This window comes from Nerophis ophidion, linkage group LG08 (genome assembly GCF_033978795.1).
Source record: "Nerophis ophidion isolate RoL-2023_Sa linkage group LG08, RoL_Noph_v1.0, whole genome shotgun sequence".
NCBI classification, from domain to species: Eukaryota; Metazoa; Chordata; class Actinopteri; order Syngnathiformes; family Syngnathidae; genus Nerophis; species Nerophis ophidion.
This window is the reverse complement of record NC_084618.1, coordinates 51,255,317-51,278,250: the sequence shown is the minus strand read 5'-3', so window position 1 is coordinate 51,278,250 and position 22,934 is coordinate 51,255,317. Positions and strand designations below refer to the sequence as shown.

The window sequence follows — 22,934 nt, the reverse complement described above, 5'->3', positions numbered from 1 at the left end:
AAAAATAAACAAAAGGTGAGTGCCGCAAATAAAAGGCATTGAACCTTAGCGATGGCTATGCGAAACGAAGCTAAAACTGAACTGGCTGCAAAGTAAACAAAAACATAATGCTGGGCGACAGCAAAGACTTACAGCGTGTGGAACAGCAGAAGGCGTCCACAAAGTACATCTGTACATGACATGACAATCAACAACAAAATAGGAGCGCAAGACAATAACTAAAACACTACACACAGGAAAACACCAACATTTTCAAATAAGTCACGGTGTGATGTGACAGGTCATGACATGAGAGTACGCATAATTTGATACAAGACCTATAGTGATGCATTCTTGGTTATGGTTTGGATTCATATCCAACAATTGCGAGTACGACTTTTTATTGTCAAAATTGACTGCTGAGTTTCATTTTTTAATGTTTTCTGCTGGTGGTGTGCCTCGGGATTTGTTCAATAAAAAAAATGTGCCTTTGCTCAGAAAAGGTTGAAAAACACTGTACTAATTAAATCATATACAATATGAATCATAATATACATCCTACAACCCACAGCTCTGCTTCCTTATTGTGGCTCCCTCAAATTGTTTTAACCCCGAATTGAGAAAAGTTTGCATTTTTAAAAAATTTTCTATAATTTTGACTGTCTGTAAGGCCGTGAATGTGCACAGACTGAGACATGAGGCGCCTTGAAGTAAAATAGACAGGAAGCCTGTGTGAGTATGAAACCCCCTTGGGTAAGCTAAACTTGCCAAAATTAAAAAAAAAGAGAAAAGGAAAAAGAGTTATAATTTCACATGGACAGATTGGTTTTCCTGTAAAATAAGAAATAAAAAAAGATGAAAACTTTTAAAAATGTAAAAGCTCTGTTATGTGTAATAAACTTTATTTCAGCGAAACTATATAGTACGTTGAATTCAGGGATGAGAATAAACACCTCCAAGTCCGGGACCATGGTTCTCGCCCGGAAAAGGGTGGATTGCCATCTCCAAGTTGGGGAGGAGACACTGCCCCAAGTGGAGGAGTTCAAGTACCTAGGAGTCTTGTTCACGAGTGAGGGAAGAGTGGATCATGAGATCGACAGGCGGATCGGTGCTGCGTTTTCAGTAATGCGGACGCTCTATCGATCCGTTGTGGTGAATAAGGAGCTGAGCCGGAAGGCAAAGCTCTACATTTAGCAGTCGATCTACGTTCCCATCCTCACCTATGGTCAAGGGCTTTGGGTTATGACCGAAAGGACAAATTCATGGGTACAAGCGGTTGAAATGAGTTTCCTCCGTTGGGTGGCGGGGCTCTCCTTTAGAGATAGGGTGAGAAGCTCTGCCATCCAAGAGGAGCTCAAAGTAAAGCCCCTGTTCCTCCACATTGAGAGGAGCCAGATGAGGTGGTTCGGGCATCTGGTCAGGATGCTACCTGAACGCCTCCCTCCGGAGGTGTTAGGGCACGTCCGACCGGCAGGAGGCCACAGGGAAGATCCAGAACATATTGAGAAGACTATGTCTCCCGGCTGGCCTGGGAACGCCTCGAGATCCTCTGGGAGGAGCTGGACGAAGTGGCTGGGGAGAGGGAAGTCTGGGCTTCCCTGCTTAGGCTGCTGCCCCCGCGAAACGACCTCGGATAAGCGGAATAAATGGATGGATGGATGGAATTCTCCTGGAAGTACTTTTAAGTGAACTTAGGCTTGTAGGTAAAAAAAGGTAGAAGAAGCCATTGGAGGACCAGTAATATCAAGAACATGCAAAATGGCAAACTTTGAGGCAAGCAAATATCAACCTCAATACAGCAAATTGGTCTCAAAAAACTAAGTTCTGTACTTCCGAGTTTAGTGGGATATAAACATATTCCCAAATTGTATATGATTGTTTTTTGTAATTTTTTATATTTCAATTTAACATATACTGTAGATGAGACTTTTGAAAAATTAAGCTTAACTATTTTTTTTTAAAGAATGAAAAAGCGACGTGTTTTTTTTTCAAATTAGTTTTTAAATGCAAAAAACACATGAACACATATTGTTGCTGCTGTATAAAGTGTGGTGTGCCATATTGGACTGGGAAAAAGCTCACTTTCTGTTGTTGCAACACATTGACGTTCCGTTTCTATAGTTAGAAGCCAATTTTCTTCTTTGCCATTGCTTGTAATGCCATCATCCGTGGAGTTGATCCTTTATATCAGGGGTGTTCAACCAAAATGCTGCCCAACCAGCATCTTCAATTTTTGCCCGCGAGACAACAGCACATGTTGAATTTCAATAAACAACCTGGCCGTGTTGGGTGTTTTCATATTAAATTTATATACCCACTGGTTTGACTGGTGGCAAATTATCACCGTCTTGTGGACAATGTGAGAAACTCAGGTCAGTAAACCTACATCTTAAATGTAAACCTGATACTAAATATGAGTGCTAAATGTTAAATGTGAGTAATACATGTTAAATGTCTGCACAAATTGTTTAAATCTAAACCCAAATCTTTTAACTTAATTATTAAATCTCAAACCTAATATGAATGTTTATTGTTACATCTAATGTAAATGTGAGCGCTAAATGTTCAATCTAAACCTAAATGTTAAATCTCAACCTAAATCCTAAATCTGAGTGTTAAAATTCTCGCCAAATGTAAATATGAATATTTATAGGGTCTCAATGTGCTATAAATATGACACCGCTCGGCCACAAAGCCACGCCCACATCTGTGCCTCTCAGTGCAGACACTTCTACACTTTTCTGACTCCGGAAGAAGGAAACAGGACCGATGCTTAATGACAAATAATGCCAAGAAAGTTAGATTAGATTAGATTAGATTAGATAGTACTTTATTTATTCCTTCAGGAGAATTCCTTCAGGAAAATTAAAATTTTCAGCACAATCCCATTCAAGATCAGACAAACATTAGAAGGAGACAGAACAGGATTGCTGACGGGTCTGTCGGCTTCCAGCGCCCCTTACAAAAAAGGTGAGATACAGGTAAACAAGTGGGGGGGAATGGGAGAAAAAAATAGAAGTTTAAAATAAAATAAAACAATCGGTCTAAGCCTGGGCCCTGGAGAGGAGGTCCATACTGAGGCCAAGGGAAAAAAGCAACAACAACTCATAGCCATAGTACACATCCCTCTTAGTTGCATTTATAAAAAATATGTTAATGTGTAATATTTACTGTCCACATTTAATTTCAATTTATATGTAATGGGAATAAGCTAAATCTGAGAAAAGTGAGGTAAATCTGACAAATATATCTGCTAGAATAGCATGAATGAACTTTTACATTCAGCACCTTATATAACTGAGTTGGGGATTTGCTGATGTCAGGCGTTACCATTTTTAGAAAAAGTCACAGCAAGGATTGTATTGTTTATTAACATGAGATCCAGAAAGTTCGAAGTAGCTGGTCCTTTTTTTTTGTTTTTGCATTAATATTATCAGTTTCCATGATTCCTTTTGTGTTTTGTTATAAAAAGTCCCATCTTGCGGTTTCCCTTTGTTCGCTGACTTTGGTTGTTACATATTGTTGCCCAGTCAAGGTTTCATCAATGCAACAACATCTGACTACCGTAGACCAGTATCATCTGTCCCCAGTCTGGAAAATACCGTGTGACACCCTAATTTTTCTCATAGATTTACATGAGCTGGAGAGACCAAACCGAAACTACTCAAAGTTACATAGAATTTTGATCTGCCCAATACCCGTGTGAGCTATAAGCCCTGAAAAAAACATCAAGAGAAACAGGGCAGAGGGAGTGAGGCTGGAATGGGAAAAAACCCAATGAGTGTCTGGGTCACACATTCAAAGAGTAAACACAAATTATACATGCACCCTTTCAGTGCTGTTTCATCATGGTAAACTTTGCACTCTCATGCCTGGATTCAAATGTTGCTGCTTGATGAAGTTCATGGGTGTCACTCATTCATAACTCTGTCTCTATTTTTGGCCCCTGTGTGATTACTGGTCACCCAAATATTAGAACATCTCACTCACACACACACATATGCACACACTCTTGTCGCCCTCCCTGGATGTGTCCTGTCAAAACATATTTTTTCATTCTGAAGCTTTTATACCATATCATAAATATGAGGATATTTACATATTTGGTTCATTAAGTAAAATAAATAAAAACTTAGGACAATGATACCCACGGTAAAACTCCCGCTCAATAGATCAAAGTATATTTATATAGCCCTTAATCACGAGTGTCTCAAAGGGCTGCACAAGCCACAAAGACATCCTCGGCTCAGATCCCTAATCAGGGCAAGAAAAAACTCAACCGAATGGGATACAAAGAGAAACCTTGGAGGGGACCGCAGATGTGGGGGCGTCGAGTGGATCTAGTTAATAGTGTGAGACTCCAGTCTAGGGTCGGGAACCTTTTTGGCTGAGAGAGCCATGAAAGCCAAATATTTCACAATTTATTTCCGTAAGAGCCATACAACATTTTTCAACACTGAATACAACTAAATTTGTGCATTTTTAAGTATAACCAACATTTGCAGAGTATAACAAGTCTCTTATTCTTTTTAACAATATTGTTATTATAAAAGTTAACCAATAATACATATAATACCTCTTACCATTAATGCGACATCTTGAACAGGTGCGGTAGAAAATGGATGGTTGGATTAAAATGCATGAGAATGTTTTATAATTTGAATGTTATTTTTGAAACTGTGATTACCAGCGGACTTATTCATTACTTATCTTGTTAAGCAATGTCAGCTAAGATTTATCTGAGAGCCATATGCAGTCATCTGGCTCTAGAGCCATTGGTTCCCTACCCCTGGTTTAAGCATTAGACACCTTTTTACCTGCACTCTGCCCCCCGCTGTTTCCCACATCTACAAAGCAATTAGCTACCGACTGCCACCTACTGATATGGAAGAGTATTACACGGTTACTCGGCATAGCTCGGTTGGTAGAGTGGCCGTGCTAGCAACCTGAGGGTTCCAGGTTCGATTCCCACTTCCGCCATCCTAGTCTCCGCCGTTGTGTCCTTGGGCAAGACACTTTACACACCTGCCCCCAGTGCCACCCACACTGGTTTAAATGTAACTTAGATATTGGGTGTCACTTTGTAAAGCGTTTTGAGTCACTAAAGAAAAGCGCTATATAAATATAATTATCTGAGAGCCATATGTAGTCATCAAAAGAGCCACATCTGGCTCTAGAGCCATAGGTTCCCTACCCCTGCTCCAGTCCATAGTGGATCTAACATAATAGTATGAGAGTCCAGTCCATAGTGGATCGAACATAATAGTGTGAGAGTCCAGTCCATAGTGGGACCAGCAGGGGATCATCTTGATTGGAGACTCGTCGGTGCGCAAAGACGTCCCCAACTGATGCACAGATGAGTGGTCCACCCCGGGTCCCGACTTTGAACAGCTAGAGCATCATCTGTGGTCACCTAATAACCTCTCCACACAGGAGAGGGGGGCAGAGCAGAAAAATAGATGGCAGACCAACTGGTCTAAAAGGAGTGTCTATTTAAAGGCTAGCATATACAGATGAGTTTTAGGATAGGACTTAAATGCTCCTACTGAGGAAGCATCTCTAACTGTTACCGGGAGGGCATTCCAAAGTACTGGAGACCAAATAGAAAGCGCTCTATAGCCCACAGACGTTTTTTGGGCTTTGCGAATCACTAGAATGCGGGAGTTCTTTGAACGCATATTTTCGATGGTTAGTATTACAGTTTTAAATTTAAATGATCAAAAAAAAACACTTAGTTAAACTCATGGACTGAGCAAGCTCGTTAGCTTAAATGTTAACATGAAAACAAGAGGCATTAATGTTTTCCTCATTAAAAAACAACATACACCAATCCAAACTAATATGAAACAAATTACAGTGTGAGCAACTAAGTTATTCAATTGTGCACATTGGACCTACAGGCGGTGCTATCTATGATCTTTCCTTGAAAAAAAAAGACAAAGGTGTTGTTGGTGTGTTCACGCACAACAAAAAATAACAAAATAATAACAATTTTATTTGTTACACTTTTTTTCTATAAATAAATCTTAAAGTGCTACAGGAAAACCGATATAATGAAACAATAATGCCATTAAACAAATACAATACAAAGACTAAATCACTATCAGCAGAGGATAAGAAACACAAAACATGCAAATTAACAATCTACTTATTTCAGTTAGTAAAACACAACTTGGTCCAAAGATTTCAGGGGTGTCTATAAGTACTTTTTGAGCACATTCAACAATATCACAATAATAATAAATAACCATTATAATTTTAGTCACAATGACCGATGTATGACATTTTAATATTGTTGACTCCCGATAGCAAATAAAGGAATTCAAGACTGTCCTACGTGTTTTCAGAGAAAGACAAAGTGGCAAAACCACCAACTGACCACGATTGTTAGTTTTGATACATTTTAGAAACTGCTTAAAGTTATGCTGGTTTGTGCTGTCAAGAGGTTGTCTGTGATATTTTTGATTTTGAAATTGAAAATTTAAATTAATTGAAAATAATTTTGCAGGTCAATCTTAGTTTACACAGCACTCATTACGTCAAATTGAACTAAAATAGTCTCATCTGCAAGTGTTAAGTTTGTGCTGTTCTAATGTTTGATTGTGCTGTTATAATTTTTTTGTTTATTAAAGATTTATAGTCATCTGGTAAAGTACTCACATGCATTACTACGGCTTTTGTGCTGTTTTGTGCCGTTGGACGTATCAATTGTGCTCTTGTAGTTTTTTTAGATATCATGTTTACTACATAACTCGATCTAAGTTTATCCAGCCCCCACATCGACATAGTGTTCAGTTTGAAAGTACAAACATTTCACCACGATGCCTTGTCTTTTAAAATTATCACAAGTGTTTTGTTCTTTGGGCCTTTTGCTCTCGTTTTCCCTCTTCTTTGAGCCATCTCGCGCACAGGCCATATCACCTGTAGATCAACCTTGCGGTTAGGGTGTCCGCCCTGAGATCCTTAGGTTGTGAGCAGAGGTGGGTAGAGTAGCCAGAAATTGCACTCAAGTAAGAATACTGTTACTTTAGAGATTTATTACTCAAGTAAAAGTAAGGAGTAGTCATCCAAATATCTACTTGAGTAAAAGTAAAAAGTATGTTGTGAAAAAACTACTCAAGTACTGAGTAACTGATGAGTAACCTGTTCGTTTAATAATTATGGCAACAGATAATGCACAAAAGCATAAAAATAGCAATGAGCAAATTCATAGCCAGGAATATCTCTTAAGCAACTAAAACAATAAAATATATTAAATAATAATACATTAAAATAAAAAAAATAAGGCAAATTGAGCCACAATAACTTAACAGCACCATAGGCTCAGTAGGCATTTATTGATTGATTGATTGATTGATTGATTGAAATCTGTATTAGTAGATTGCACAGTACAGTACATATTCCGTACAATTAACCACTAAATGGTAACACCCCAATAAGTTTTTCAACGTTAATCAAGTACTTAATAAATGACCAAGTCGAGGTGATCTACCTCATATATACATACACACACATATCATATATATATATATATATATATATATATATATATATATATATATACATACATACATACAGTATATATATATATATATATATACAGTATATAATTTATAGTTTTTTATTTTGCCGTTTTTGTTGAAATGTTAAAGGTGTTTTAATGAATATACATGCATGTTTAACATATAGATTCCTATCTTTCATGAAGACAAGAATATAAGTTGGCGTATTACCTGATTCTGATGACTTGGATTGATTGGAATCAGACAGTGCTGATAAATAAATAAATAAATAAATGGGTTGTACTTGTATAGCGCTTTTCTACCTTGAAGGTACTCAAAGCGCTTTGACACTACTTCCACATTTACCCATTCACACACACATTCACACACTGATGGAGGGAGCTGCCATGCAAGGCGCCAACCAGAACCCATCAGGAGCAAGGGTGAAGTGTCTTGCTCAGGACACAACGGACGTGACGAGGTTGGTACTAGGTGGGATTTGAACCTGGGACCCTCGGGTTGCGCACGGCCACTCTCCCACTGCGCCACGCCGTCCCAATAATAATAAATATAAATAATGATAATGTCCACATTTTCAAATAGAGGAGAAAAAAAGTTCCTCTTTTCTGTTGAATACCACATGAAAATCGTTGCTTTTTGGCATCTTATTTGTCCAGCTTCCATATTTGTTTTTATACACTTTACAAGAAATACATTGGCGGCAAACTCCGAAGCTTGCTCGCTTGTTTGCGCTGGCTTTCGGAGACTCTTATTTTGTTAGCGCAGGCGCGATGGAGCGGCACTTTTATTGTGAAGACAGGAACTGTGCGATCAGTCTTTAGGCTTTTGACGGGAAGTACGGTTGAAATAAAAAGTGTCTTTTTTCCTTTACACTTTTGATTGATTGAAACTTTTATTAGTAGATTGCACAGTACAGTACATATTCTGCCCAATTGACCACTAAATGGTAACACTCCAATAAGTTTTTCAACTTTTTTAGGTCGGATTCAACATGTGACGGTCACGGGACCGCCTGGTTTTGTTTGATTGGTCCAACGTCACCAGTGACTGCATTTGATTGGTGAAACGCAGGCATGCATAGTTCCTACTTTGAATGCGTTTCTGACAAAATCAAAACAAACAAAACGTGCATTAATAGATCGATAAAAAAAAAGTAGTGAGTAACGAGCTGATTGTAGATAAATGGAGCGGAGTAAAAGTAGCGTTTCTTCTTTGTAAATATAAAATGTAAAAGTAAAAGTATTTTGCATTAAAACTACTCTTAGAAGTACAATTTATCCCAAAAGTTACTCAAGTAGATGTAACGGAGTAAATGTAGCGCGTTACTACCCACCTCTGGTTGTGAGTTCAAACCCCGGCTGAGTCATACCAAAGACTATAAAAATGGGACCCATTACCTCCCTGCTTGGCACTCAGCATCAAGGGTTGGAATTGGGGGTTAAATCACCAAAAATTATTACGGGGCGCGGCCACCGCTGCTGCTCACTGCTCTCTTCACCTCCCAAGGGGTGGAACAAGGGGATGAGTAAAAAATGCAGAGAGTAATTTAACCACATCAGGTGTGTGTGTGAGACTATCAGTGGTGCTTTAACTTTAACTTTTGATGCACCGTTCATATGTGCACTGTATTGGAGCAGTCAAAATTAAACAAATCATTAAAGCAACAAAACACAAATTTACTCTTTTTATAATTGGGTATAAGCAATGAATCGTTGCAGCCCTAATTCAATACGGTGCTTTTTATGGAACGTGTATTTTTTCCCAACGTTTTTTTTTTCATGTCAGATGGATAGAATTATATCCAATGCAAGGAAATACACAAGATGGCATAGAGTGTTAAGATTTTCTTCATGGTCAAAAGTTCTCAACTTTAAGTGAAATCAAAGCAATGGGTCCTTTGATGATATACATTATGCATGTACAGTATGCTATGCATTGATGAGCAACATTAAAATATGCCTTCCATCTTTCTCCTTTCTTCTTTTACCCCTCCATCTGCCAATATAGTGGATAAGGAAAAAATAATAGTTTGACCTGGTTTTCAGTTTAAAGGGGAAAAAGTCATGATATCACAATTATGCCTGAATGCAAATGACATAATGGGCAGAGCAAAGGATGAATAGGGCCTATGGACTATTGAATGGTAAATGGTAAATGGGTTGTACTTGTATGGCGCTTTTCTACCCATTTTTAAGGAGCCCAAAGCGCTTTGACAGTATTTCCATATTCGCCCTTCCATACACACATTCACACACTGACGTCGGGAGCTGCCATGCAAGGCGCTCACCAGGACACATCAGGAGCAAGGGTGCAGTGCCTTGCCCAAAGACACAAAGGACGTGACTAGAATGGTAGAAGGTGGAGATTGAAACAGTAACCCTCAGATTGCTGGCACAGTTACTCTACCAACTTTGCCACGCCGTCCCCTTTGAAGCGCTTACGTTTACCACTAAACTCAAAGTAAACAATTGTTCGACAAATTTCACAGGATATTAAACATCCCTTCTTCCTAAATAAGTACAGCTTGATAACAGATCACAAATTAAAGATCTTAATAGAGTATCTGCGGAAAGTGATACATTTATAAAAAAAAAATATAAATTAAAGTCATAATAAAAATAATAACAATACAATAAAGTAATATGAAACTAAACAACTAAATCACATGTATTCACAGCCTTTGCTCAAATGCTTGTATTCAAAATGACGTCACGTCCGGTTCATTGAATACACATTGTGGTCAATCCAGCGTCTGTTCTCAATGGGTAAAAGACCCCATTTAGCCTTTCTCGAAGAAAATGCCCTATATTTGCGTTCCGGCTGTACAAACCATTCAAATCACGGAAAGGATAAAGGTTGCTTCAGAGTTCTTAGAGATATTTTATGAAATAACGACAAGAAAAGCAGCACACACTCCAGTCTAAGGGAGCGGAGTCGAAGAATGCAAAAGTTTTCAGTGACCACTACGTTAAGGCTTTTTTTTATATACTTGATACGGTTATTATTTCCCATTTAAGTATTATATTTTCATAGTGTTTGTATTTCTTAAACACATTTTTGCTATGAGTTTTTCGTAAAGCACCAACAAGTTGAGTCTAATAAAAAGAAAGAAAATGTGAGCAATACCTAAACAAGTTAAGGTTTTACCAAAGGCAGCAATCATAAATGAATCTTTCAACACATACACAATGTTGACATCCATAGTGATATTGTTGATCAAGTTGGGGAAAGAAATGTGTACTCGTCATCCTTTATCACTCAACAAATCTTTTTTTTTTTCAATAAAGTATAGGGATCCATCTAAATACATATATATATATATATATATATATATATATATATATATATATATATATACCGTATTTCCTTGAATTGCCGCAGGGCATATAGTATGCGCCTGCCTTGAATTACTGCCGGATCAAACTCGCTTCGCAAAATAATTAGCGCATGCTTAGTATTACCGCCTGGTCAAACTTGTGACACTTCCCCTGTCATCATTTTCAAAATGGAGGACGCTGATTTCAATACCGGTAATTTATAATCACATAAAGGGAAGATGATTAAGAGCTATTCAGTAGGATTTAAGGTCCAAGCTTACGTCACACTCAATTTTTTACTGCATGCCTTTGGTAAGTGCCGGAGTGAGAAGAGGTTTTAAAATAATTAGCGCATGCTTACTTTTACCGCATTCCTTTGGTAAGCGCAGAAGTGAGAAGATGTTTTAAATTAATTAGCGCCCTGGCAGCAATTCAAGGATATACGGTGTATATATATATATATATATATTGATCTATACTGTATATTTGGAAATCTGTGTCCTCGATATGTCTTTTCATAAAGGTCTTCGAGCTGCTCTTTGTCTGATCACTTACCTAGGACCTGTTTGTCTTGGGAGACCCTACCAGGGGTCATAAAGCCCTGGACAACATAGCTCCTAGGATCATTGGGACACGCAAACTCCTCTACCACGATAAGGTGGCAGCTCAGAGAGGTCTATTCCATTGCATAGTTGGATTTTTGCTCATAGGTGCTTTTTACAGGAAGATCTAGGACTTGTGTGTACTCAGATTGTGCGCGTGTTGTTTGCTGTACAACAGCCATCTTACCTTTTTTTGATCACCACTGGTTTTCCTTTCCGGGAAGAAATTACCTGTTGGGTTACTAGCAATACTTTGATGATGCATCCTCAAGTCTTTTAGAATACGATGCCACAAGTTCGGCACACCTATCTTTGGGCAGGTTTGCCCATTCTTCTTTACAGCACCTCCCTCAGGTTGGGTGGGAAGCATTGGTTTTCGTCCAGAATGTCTCTGTACATTGCTACATTCATTTTTCCTTCTATCCTAATTGGTCTCCCAGTTCCTGCTGCCAAAAACCCTCCCCACAGCATGATGCTGCCACCACCATATTTTACTGTAGGGATGGTATTGGCCTGCTAATGAGCGGTGCCTGGTTCCCTCCAAACATGATGTCTGGAGAGTTCAATCTTTGTCTCATTAGACCAGAAAATGTTGTTACTAATGTGTTACTAAAGATCTTTCAGGTGCATTTCGGGAAACGTTTTTAATGAGAAATGCGGGTCCGTCTGGCAACTCTACCATACAGGCCTGATTGGTGAGTTGCTGCAGAGATGGTTGTCCGTCTGGAAGGTTCCCCTCTCTCCACAGAGGAATACTGTATCTCTGACAGAGTGACCACCGGGTTCTTGGTCACCTCCCTGACTAGACTAAGATGAATGCAGCTATGTACAGGGAGACATCCTGGATGAAAACCAACTCTTCCCAACCAACCTGATGGTGCTGCAGAGAGGAATGAAAAAAGAGGAATGGGCAAAACTACCCAAAGATAGATGTGTCAAACTTGTGGCATCGTATTGAAAAAGTCTTGAGGCTGTAATTGCTGCCAAATGTGCATCAACCAAATATTGAGCCAATGCTGTGAATAGTTATGGGCATGTGATTGTTTTAATGTTTTTATTTTATTTTAAATACATTGGCAACATTTAAAAAGAAAACATTTTCATATTGTCATTATGGGGTATTTTGTTTAGAATTTTGAGAACAAAAATTAATGTATTCCATTTTGGAATCAAGGCTGTAACATGACAAAATGTGGATGCACTGTAATAACAAAGTTAACCTCATACCTATTTTTATGTCTGTGAACATGTTTTGTTTAGATTGCGGCTTTGGGTTGGTGCTTTGGAGATAAGTCCTACCTGAGGAGCAGCTGGAACATTCTGGATGGGATGTTAGTGATGATATCTGTTATCGACATCCTGGTTTCTTTCTTCTCCAATTCTGGTACCAAGATCCTGGGCATGCTCCGTGTACTTAGGCTTCTGCGTACCCTGAGGCCACTACGGTAAGCGACTTTTCGAAAAAAAATGTTGTTGAGACTTCAATTGTCAGATTTATTTTGTAATCGTACCACACTAAACAGTACATGTAAGACAATGTGGGTTTCTGTGTGTGTTGCAACTGCTTTTATTTGAATGTACAGTACACGGAGGCACTTGTTATTGTCTGCATGTACAATCCCTGTTTTGAAGGTTTTTTATTATTTACATTCCTAAAGTACAGTGTAGGTGAGGCACAAGCTCTACACATCTACTGTACAGTGTGTAGTGGATGCATCGCTGACATTACTGCACGCTAACGTGCTGAGCAATGTGCATGAAAGTCATCTGCTTGTGTGGTTTCATGCTTGAACGCTCTCACAGTGGTTTCTCTCCCTATGTTTTGCTCCTTCATACATATATAATATACATACTTGCCAACCTTGAGACCTCCGATTTCGGGAGGTGGGGGGCGTGGTTTGGGGTGGGGGCGTGGTTTGGGGCGTGGTTAAGAGTATATACAAGTATATACATTAGAAAAACATTCGATTATTTACATTAGGTTATTTACAATCCGGGGAGATGGAATGTGAATGGAGGAGGGTATTAGTAAAGGGTTGAAGTTGCCTGGAGGTGTTGTGGTGCTTCATGTACAGTAGGGCGGTATAGCTCAGTTGGTAGAGCGGCCGTGCCAGCAACTTTAGGGTTGCAGGTTCGATCCCCGCTTCAGCCATCCAAGTCAATGCCGTTGTGTCCTTCGGCAAGACGCTTTACCCACACTGGTTTAATTGTATCTTAGATATTGGGTTTCACTATGTAAAGCGCTTTGAGTCACTTGAGGAAAAAGCGCTATATAAATATAATTCACTTCACTAGATGGCAGTAGCGTTCTGTTAAGAGTGTCACATGCTGTTTACGGCAGACGAACTGCCTTACGGTAGAGTGTTAGACGTAAACGTGACTGTTGTTGTTGTGTGTTGTTACTGCGCTGGAGGACGTTAATGAAACTGCCTAACAATAAACCCACATAAGAAACCAAAAACTCGCCCTCGATCATTCTACAGTTATAACGTCATTGGGCAGACATGCTCTCAGACACGTCACTCAGGTCCTCATGGAGCTAGGGGGGCGTGGCCTTCAACTCCGCCTGAATTTCGGGAGATTTTCGGGAGAAATTTGTCCCCGGAGGTTTTCGGGAGAGGCGCTGAATTTCGGGAGTCTCCCAGATGATAATATATTTATTTTTTAAATGAAAAAAAAACACAGCTAATAGGGAAAAATTTGTTTTATTGTAGAATGAAAAAGGGCCAAAATAGCATTTACTCTATTTTTCAGACCATTGGGTGCACTGCCGAGCGGGTCTATTCAGGCCTATTTTCAGACAAAAGGAGCACCGGATTATAAAGTGCATTAAAGGGGTCATTTTATGATTTTTTTTTTTTCTACATTTAAAAAACTTTCTTGTGGTGTACAATACATAACATCTAATGTTGGTTCTTTGGTCGAAACATTGCATGCGGACTGGACACTGGCCGAGAGTGGAGTCGGCTGTCTTGGTTGCTTTGTTGGGTCTGCTTCTGTCTCTGGCCATGCTCCCTCCTCCCCAGCGGACAATGGCGTGAAACACCCCAGAGGCCACCACAGTGTATAACAGTGTATATGTTTATTTTACTTTTTATTCATAGCTGTATGTAGAAGTGTCTGGTTGTATCTGCTGCTTTAATGTCTTTAATGTCCTCTGTGTTCTTTGATGTTTGATGTTTCCCTCTTACACACATGTAAGAGGGATGTGTACTATGGCTATGAGTTGTTTTTTTTTTTTTCCCCTTGGCCTCAGTCTGCACCCCCACTCCAGGGCCCAGGCTAAGACCAATTTTTTTTTAATTTTATTTTAATCTTCGATTCTTTTCTCCCCCCCCCCCACCCTGTTTACCTGTATGTCATCTTTTTTGTAAGGGGCGCTGGAAGCCGGCAGACCCGTCAGCGATCTTGTTCTGTCTCCCTGTAATGTTTGTCTGATCTTGAATGGGATTTTGCTGAAAATTGTAATTTTCCTGAAGGAACTCTCCTGACGGAATAAATAAAGTACTATCTATTCTATCTAATCTAATCCAATCTAAATTGTTTTCAATTCACTATCTGACCTTCTGATCAGGATGCGCCGTTTTTTGGGGCGGTTTTATTTACGTGGCTCCACTTTGACAGCGTCTTCTCCCCATCATTTTTGTTGCACCGGTAGTTTTTAGCGTGTTTCCATAGTGAGTCTGTTGACAGGTATGAGTTAGAACGTTGTATTAGAAATGACAACAGCGGAGGATGAATGCCCCACAACAAGAGGACAGACAAAAAGAAGGAGCTTATTGACTACGGTGTCAGCACGGACTACAGTGACAGGCGCATGCACATTTTCGGGACTTATGCAGATCCCAAATACACAACAGCAGGTACCAATAGGTAAGAAACGTTGGTTTTGCATAATATTGCGATGTAAAATGCGAGATAATATGTCTTCTAACAGATGCCATTTTTGGGTCCCTATACACACACACACTCCATAATAATACCCCTATGTTGAAGCACAGTATGTCTGACCATGGTAGCCGTAATGTGCAAACAATCCATCAAGCGGTGCGGCTTCACATCTTACGAAAGTCGTAATAAAACATTTTGACAGCTTTTCGAGCACTGTTTGTAATGTTTTACATTCTTAACAAAACATCAAAGTTTTGGTCTTGCTTGCACCGGGTATAAGGCACACTGTCAATTTTTGAGAAAATTATATGTTTTTAAGTGTACCTTAGAGTCCGAAAAATACGGAATGTCAACATGGCCAACTTTTTGAATTTAAAGTAGCCATTTTGTGATTTTTTTCTCCATTTAAACCACTTCCTTGTGTTCTACATAACGTGCGAGGGTGGTACTATCGTCAACATTTTGCATAGATTTTGCTTTACACCATCGTCAAGCCGCTTTTTACGTCTCGAGGTCTCCATCACTTCAGCCATGTTGTAGCTTTTAGCTCTTATAAATCAAATGTGCTGACAGATATAAATTAAAACTATACACTTCTTCGTATTAGAAATTATTAATTTCAGCACACATGTGCATGTCGGAGCCAGGCCCTCCCACAACAAGAGGATAGAGTAAAAGAAGGAACTTATTGACTACAACTTTGGACTACTGCTGAATACAATGGCGGACTTGCGCTAAGCTCTTTGGGTTAACCTCTACCATATATGGATCAGATATCTGCTGATGTAACTAAGGCAAAATACGTCACTAAATTCTCAAATTCCAAATAGCTAGTGTTAAGCATGTTTTTAGAAACCAAGATGGTTTGCATGGTTTAATTTCACATTTTCAGGACTGATGGGGATCCTAAATACACAAAAACACATAGGGAACATTGATGTTGCTTATTAGGGCCCATTTAAGTAGCCACTACTGATGACTCACCAAGGTTGTTGGAGTTGCAAGAACACCATGAAATCTGGGCAACAGATTCTATTTGGAATAGAGTAGGACTGAAACTTGATAACAGGAGGTAAGAAATGGCAACTTGAGTAGCATGGATTAGAGGTCAGCTTGTTGTCTGAACGTCTGGAGGTCATTCATTTCCCCAAGAGAAAATATTAAAAGTCTCCCAGTGAAAGAAAATAGGTATCTGCCATGCATGAGGTGTACAGTATTTGTCAATACAGGCCTGAATAAAATGTAATTAACACAGACCAATGCCCTATATTGTCCTATATTGCTTTCTTGGTCAGATAAATGTGCAACATTAATTGGCTTGCGGAAAAACAAGAAGCATTTTGTAATTAGATCTTTTCCCGTTGTATTTAACCGATACTTTTGAAAAGAGCACCTGATGAAAAATCCTCTGCAGGGCTTTCAAACCCAAGTCATGCATTACTTTATTCCCAGCAAGCAGCAAGGCTGGCTGTATTACTGTCATCACACTTCTTACTAAGGTCTTACTGCCAGATTAGGAAGTAGCTTTTAGAAGAAGAAACTGTGCAACATTTAATTTTGTGGGAAATGATCTGGACTGCAAAGGGCCACCATCTATGTGCATTTGAGAGAAAAAACCGCTAAACGACAGCATGAAAAAATAGGATTACGCAGACTATGAGAGGGAGGGTAGAGACTGAGAAACAGAAAAGGAATGAAACATGAAGTTGAGTGTAGTCACATTTTATATTGTTGATGTAGCAGATAAGTTGCAAGATAGCAATGCAGTAATATTTTCTCAACTCGTCTATGACTGTCTTCGACCAAGGCTTTTCATAATCCAATCTGAATCTTTAGATTTTGCCGATATTAGACAAATCGCAAAAATATTTTTTGTTAGGGTTGTTTGTGCGTATGCCAAATGGCAGTTCGAAATACTTCTTATGGACCCTGGAGGGAGTGCTGCAGGGCGTCCCCCCCCGGGGACTCCATCGTTCTACTGGGTGACTTCAACGCCCACGTTCACAGCGACAGCATTACCTGGAGGGCGCTATTGGAAGGAATGGCCTCCCCGATCTGAACCAGAGTTATTGGACTTCTGTTCGAACCACAGTTTGTCTATAACAAGCACCATGTTCAAACATAAGTGTGTGCACATGACACACTTGGTCGCAGGTCAATGATCAACTTAGTAGTTGTTTCATCAGATATGCGACTGCATGTCTTAGACACTCGGGTGAAGAGAGGATCTGAGCTGTCAACAGAATACCACCTGGTGGTGAGTTCGATCAGGTGGTGGGGGAGGATGCCGGCAGGCCCAAATGTTTAGTGAGGGTAAGTTAGGAATGTTTGGTAGAGGCTCCTGTCCGCCAGATTTTCAACTCGCACCTTCGGCAGAGCTTCAACTGCATTCCGAGGGATATGGGGGACATTGAGTCCGAATGGGCCGTGTTCCATAGCTCCATTGCTGACGCTGCCAATCAGAGCTGTGGTCGCAAGGCAGTTGGTGCCTGTCATGGTGGACACTGGGTGTAGAGGGGGCCATCAAGCTGAAGAAAGAGTCCCACCGAGCACGGCTAACTTGTGGGACTCTCGAAGCAGCTGACAGGTACCGACAAGCCAAGTGAGCCGCGGCCTCAGCGGTTGCAAAAACAAAAGCTTGGGTATTGGAGGAGTTCGGTGAGACCATGGAGCAAGATTTTCAGCTGGCCTCAAAGAGATTCTGGCAAACCATCCAACGCCTCTGGAGGGGAAAGGAGTGCCCTATTCACAATGTGTATATTGGGGGTGATAAATCTGCTGACCACCACTGGGGATATAGTTGGCCGGTGGAAAGAATACTTTGAGGATCTCCTTAATCCTACAGACAAACCCTCCGTAGAGGAGGCAGAATCTGTGGTCACAAACACGAACACGTCTATCACTGGAGCCGAAGTTGCTGAGGTAATCAAAAAACTGCCCAGTGGCAAGGCCCCAGGACAGTTCAAGATTCACCCCAAATACCTCAAGGCTCTGGATGTTGAGGGACTGTCGTGGCTGACACGTCTCTTCAACATAGTGTGGAAGTCTGGGGCAGTACCACTGGATTGGCAGACCGGGGTAGTGACCAGAGGGTGTGTTACAATTATAGAGGGATCACACTTCTCAGCCTTCGGAGTAAGTCTATTCCAGGGTGCTGAAGAGGAGAGTCCAGCCATTAGTAGAGCAATGTGGAACAATGTGGAACAATGTGGTTTTCGTCCTGGTTGTGGAACACAGGACCAGATTTATACCCTCGCTTGGGTACTGGAGTGGGCAAGGGAGTTTGCTCAACCAATCCACATATGTTTTGTGGATTTGGAAAAGGCCTTCGATCGAGTCCTTCTTAGTGTACTGTTGGGCGTGCTCCAGGAGTACAGGGTCCAGGGTCCTTTGCTACGGGCCATACGGTCCCTGTACAAGCAGAGCAGGAGTCTGGTTCGCATTGCCACTAATAAGTGAAGCGTGTTACCAGCGGACGTTGGACCCCGCCAGGGCTGCCCTTTGTCACTGGTCTTGTTCATTATCTTTATGGACAAAATTTCTAAGCGCAGTCAGGGTGTGGAACGTTTCCAGTTTGGTGCGGCTTTATTGGGCTGGGACCTTCAGCGTTAACTGGGGCGGTTCGCAACCGAGTGTGAAACTGCTGGGATGAGGATCAGCACCTCCACATCTGAGGCCGTGATTCTCAGTTGGAAAAGGGTGGACTGCACCCCTCGGGTTGTGAGTGAAGTTCTGCCTCAAGTTGAGGAGCCTCAAATATCTCTGGGTTTTGTACACGAGTGAGGGGAAAATAGAATACGATATTGACAGGTGGATTAGTGTGGTGTCTGCAGTGATGCAGTCACTGCACTGGTCTGTTGTGGTGAAGAAGGAGCTGAGCCAGAAGGCGAAGCTCTCGCTTTTACGAGTCGGTCTACGTTCCTACCCTCACCTGCTGTCATGAAATTAGAGTAATGACCGAAAGGACAATGTCGCAAATACAAGCAACAAAAATGTGTTTCCTCCGCAGGATATCTGGGATCACCCTCTGAGATAGGGTGAGGAGCTCGGTCATCCAGGAGAGACTCGGAGTAGAACCGTTGCTCTTTCACGTAGAAAGGAGCCAGCTGAGATGGCTCGGGCATGTCCAGCCGGTAGGAGACCTCGGGGCAGACCTAGGAAACGTTGGAGGAACTAAGTCTCACAGCTGGCCTGGGAATGCCTCGGTATCCCCCCCTGTAGCCCAAGGGAAATCGGAGCATCTCTGCTTAGACTGCTTCCCTCGCGACCCGGACTAGGATAAGTGGCGGAAAAATGGATGGATGGATGATATTGATGTATTATTTATTTATTCACTGTTCTGTTACGAACGGAGAAAAAGGAAATGGGATACAATTGCTATGATATGAAAAAGGGTAAGATTGTATAAGCTCAATCAATCAATCGATTTCTTTATTGTCATAGTCAAAATAACACTCAAGTCATACGTACATGTCAACGAGATTTTGTTTGAGCTTTGTCTAGCGAATGCCGCTGAGATAGGCTCCAGCACCCCCCGCCACCCCAAAAGGGACAAGCGGTAGAAAAAGAATGGATGGATAGCTGCATAGAACCTCCATTAGTGGGCAGGTTGACCATAGTTTACATTAGCATTGTCAAGAAGATCGTGATATGAAGGGGTGGTTGTGGGAACAGTCTGACGTCTGAAGAGTGTTACGTCGATGTTACAGCAATGCAATTTCCAGGGCACAGTTATTGAGGTGGTGAAGAGTGAGGTATTAATATGGACGGGGGGAGTTAAGGGGCAGGCTTTTCATTTAGCAGTCTCACAGCCTGGGGTTACAGACTGTGAGACATTCTGGTGGTCCTGGCGCGAAACGATCGATACCTTCTTCCGGAGGGTAGCAGGTTGAAGAGGCCATGTGCTGGGTGGTCTGTCCTTCGGGATGTTGCTTACAGTACTAGCTTTAGGCAGCGAGCAGTGTATGTATATGGCACTCATCTCCGGGAGTATTGTACCTGTAATTTTCCTCACCGTTTTAACCACTCGCTGGAGGGCCTGTTGGTTCGCAAACCACACTAAAAACCCGTAAGTCAGGACACTGCTGATGGCAGAATTGTAAAAGTTTACCATTGATTTTTGCGGAATGTTTGCACATTTTAGTTTCCTTAGAAAGAAAAGATGTTGTTGGGCTTTTCCCACTGTAGAAGCAGTGTTAATGTCCTAATTTAGATCTTCTGTCATATTCACCCCTAAAAATTAGAATTGTTTGACCCTTTCTACGATCTTGTTATTAACTAAAAATGGGGGGTGTTTTTTCTGCCCTTTTCTGCGGAAGTCTACAATTCATTCATTGTTTTTTTGTGTGTGTTAAGAATCAAGTTGTTGTTATCACACCATGAAGCCAGCTGTTGCACCTCTACCCTGTATGCTGTCTCGTTGTTGTTACTAATGAGCCCAAGCATTTTTGACAGTGAGGTTGGATGCTGAAGAGTCTATTCAGTCATGTTTGAAGAGGGTGACGAGCACAGGGCTTAGTACATAGCTCTGCTTCTTCCTACTCCTTTTCGGATGTGCTGTAATGACACAACTGGAAATATGTAAGGCATCACATCGTACGCATGCATGTTCGAAATGAACTGAAACTTAACGGAACTGAAAATTGAACTTGCGGGCTAAATAAATCAGATTTGGTTTGCAGTGTAAATGTAGTCAGAGTGAGGAAGCTTTGCAGAGAAAAGGAGATATTCTGAGAGCAGCTTAGCGCATGTTGCACATTTAAAATAGTCTCCCCACAGAAAACTACAGTCAGAGATTTTGGAAAGAAGGAATGAAGGGGATTAGCCCTGACGTCAAGACATCACAGATCTCAGCCAAAGTCCGAAGCACTGACTTAAATGACTAACAATCAGAAAATAAATGGATCCGCTCTCATCTCTTCTGTTGCACTAAGGTGATGTACTGGTGTGCGATGATATGTGCATCCAACAACACTGCAGCCCAATTGTTAACGTAATAATGGTAATGTGTAGTTGTGATGACAAAAGACAATGGTGGTTCTTCGCCAAAGAACCGTCTCTTTATAAGGCTGGTATGATGTGAGCTCTTTGAGAGCACATTTTCTGACATACATTAGCTGTCATAAAAATATATATATATTGGTTGTGTAATTGCACATTTGATTGTTGGATGTTTTTTAACTGATAAAAACGGAAGACGATGAAGTCTTACTGATTTGCATAGCAGTCTATCACCTTTATGTACCTTTCCATGTATTCTTCTTCTCTCACATACTGCGTTCGTATTAAACACTGCATGAATTCACATGTCTAATAACAAATTGTACAAACTTCAATACTTAAAATTACTCTATATCATGGGTTTCAAACTCTGGCCCGTGGACCAAATTTGGCCCGCCATGTAATTTCATTTGGCCCTTGAGGCAATATCAAATCAACATTAGAGCTGGCCTGCCGGTATTATACAGTGGCTGTGCCGCGGTAACACCGCATTCACCGCTAATATTCATACTTGCCAACCCTCCCGATTTTCCCGGGAGACTTCCGAAGTTCAGTGCCCCTCCCGAAAATCTCCCTGGGCAACAATTCTCCCGAATATCTCCCGATTTCCACCCGGACAACAATATTGGGGGCCGTGCCTAAAAGGCACTGCCTTTAACGTTCTCTAAAACCTGTCGTCACGTCCGCTTATCCTCCATACAAACAGCTTCATAATGTAAGCGGCTAATACACAATCATAAGTGAATGCAAGGCATACTTGGTCAACAGCCATACAGGTGACACTTGAAGGTGGCCGTATAAACAACTTTAGCACTGTTACAAATATGTGCCACACTGTGAACCCACACCAAACAAGAATGACAAACACATTTCGGGAGAACATCCGTACCGTAACACAACAGAACAAATACCCAGAACCCCTTGCAGCACTAACTCTCCTGGGAAACTACAATACACGCTACCACCTAAAAGGTTAATTTGTTCAACCTTGGCCCGCGGGTTTCTTCAGTTTTAAATTTTGCCCCACACTGTATTTGAGTTTGACACCCCTGCTCTATATATTGTAAAACTCTCGGCAAGTGCAGCCTTGACCTCCATAAAATAAACACGACTGTGCTAATTTCAGTACCAGCTTGTTGTCTCTGCTGCTCGATTGCGGCTGACTCGCTCTCGACGAGCGTTTGAATTAAATATGAGATTGTCTGTGTTTCCCCTTCGAGCACCTCGTTGCAGGGAAAGCGCACACACTGGCAGGAAATGCTGATAGTTATTTGCTGACTTGAAGCTGGGAAAAATCAACAGTTAATGTATGTGAACAAAGAGAATAACAATGAATGTAAATACAAGCTGTGTTTAACTAAAGATAAACCTTCTAATACAATATATTGTTTTAAACTGCTGTGGTAAAAAGCATGGCATATTTGTAAATGGAAATTGATTTATTTACAGTGTCTATCTTTTCTTTTTCACTAGTATGGTATCTAAGGGGTACAATGTCAATGGTGCCTACAGAAATGTTTCATAGGTGTTGCAAGATGGGGCACTTTAAACCTGGGGTAGCACACCAAAACTATAAACCATGTTTTCATAATGTTATTCTGCTGTTGTAGTAAACCGGCTTC

The 22,934-nt window shown here is 40.8% G+C and overlaps 1 protein-coding gene across 13 annotated transcripts in view; it reads left to right on the top strand.

Moving 5' to 3' along the window:
• cacna1g (calcium channel, voltage-dependent, T type, alpha 1G subunit) overlaps window positions 1-22,934 on the top strand; it is a 365,011-nt gene that overhangs the window by 225,463 nt on the left and 116,614 nt on the right. For all 13 annotated transcript variants that reach the window (XM_061908861.1, XM_061908854.1, XM_061908860.1 and 10 more), the window contains one exon: window positions 12,682-12,866. In XM_061908861.1, coding sequence (XP_061764845.1) covers window positions 12,682-12,866 — 185 coding nt within the window. The remainder of the gene's footprint in view (window positions 1-12,681; window positions 12,867-22,934) is intronic.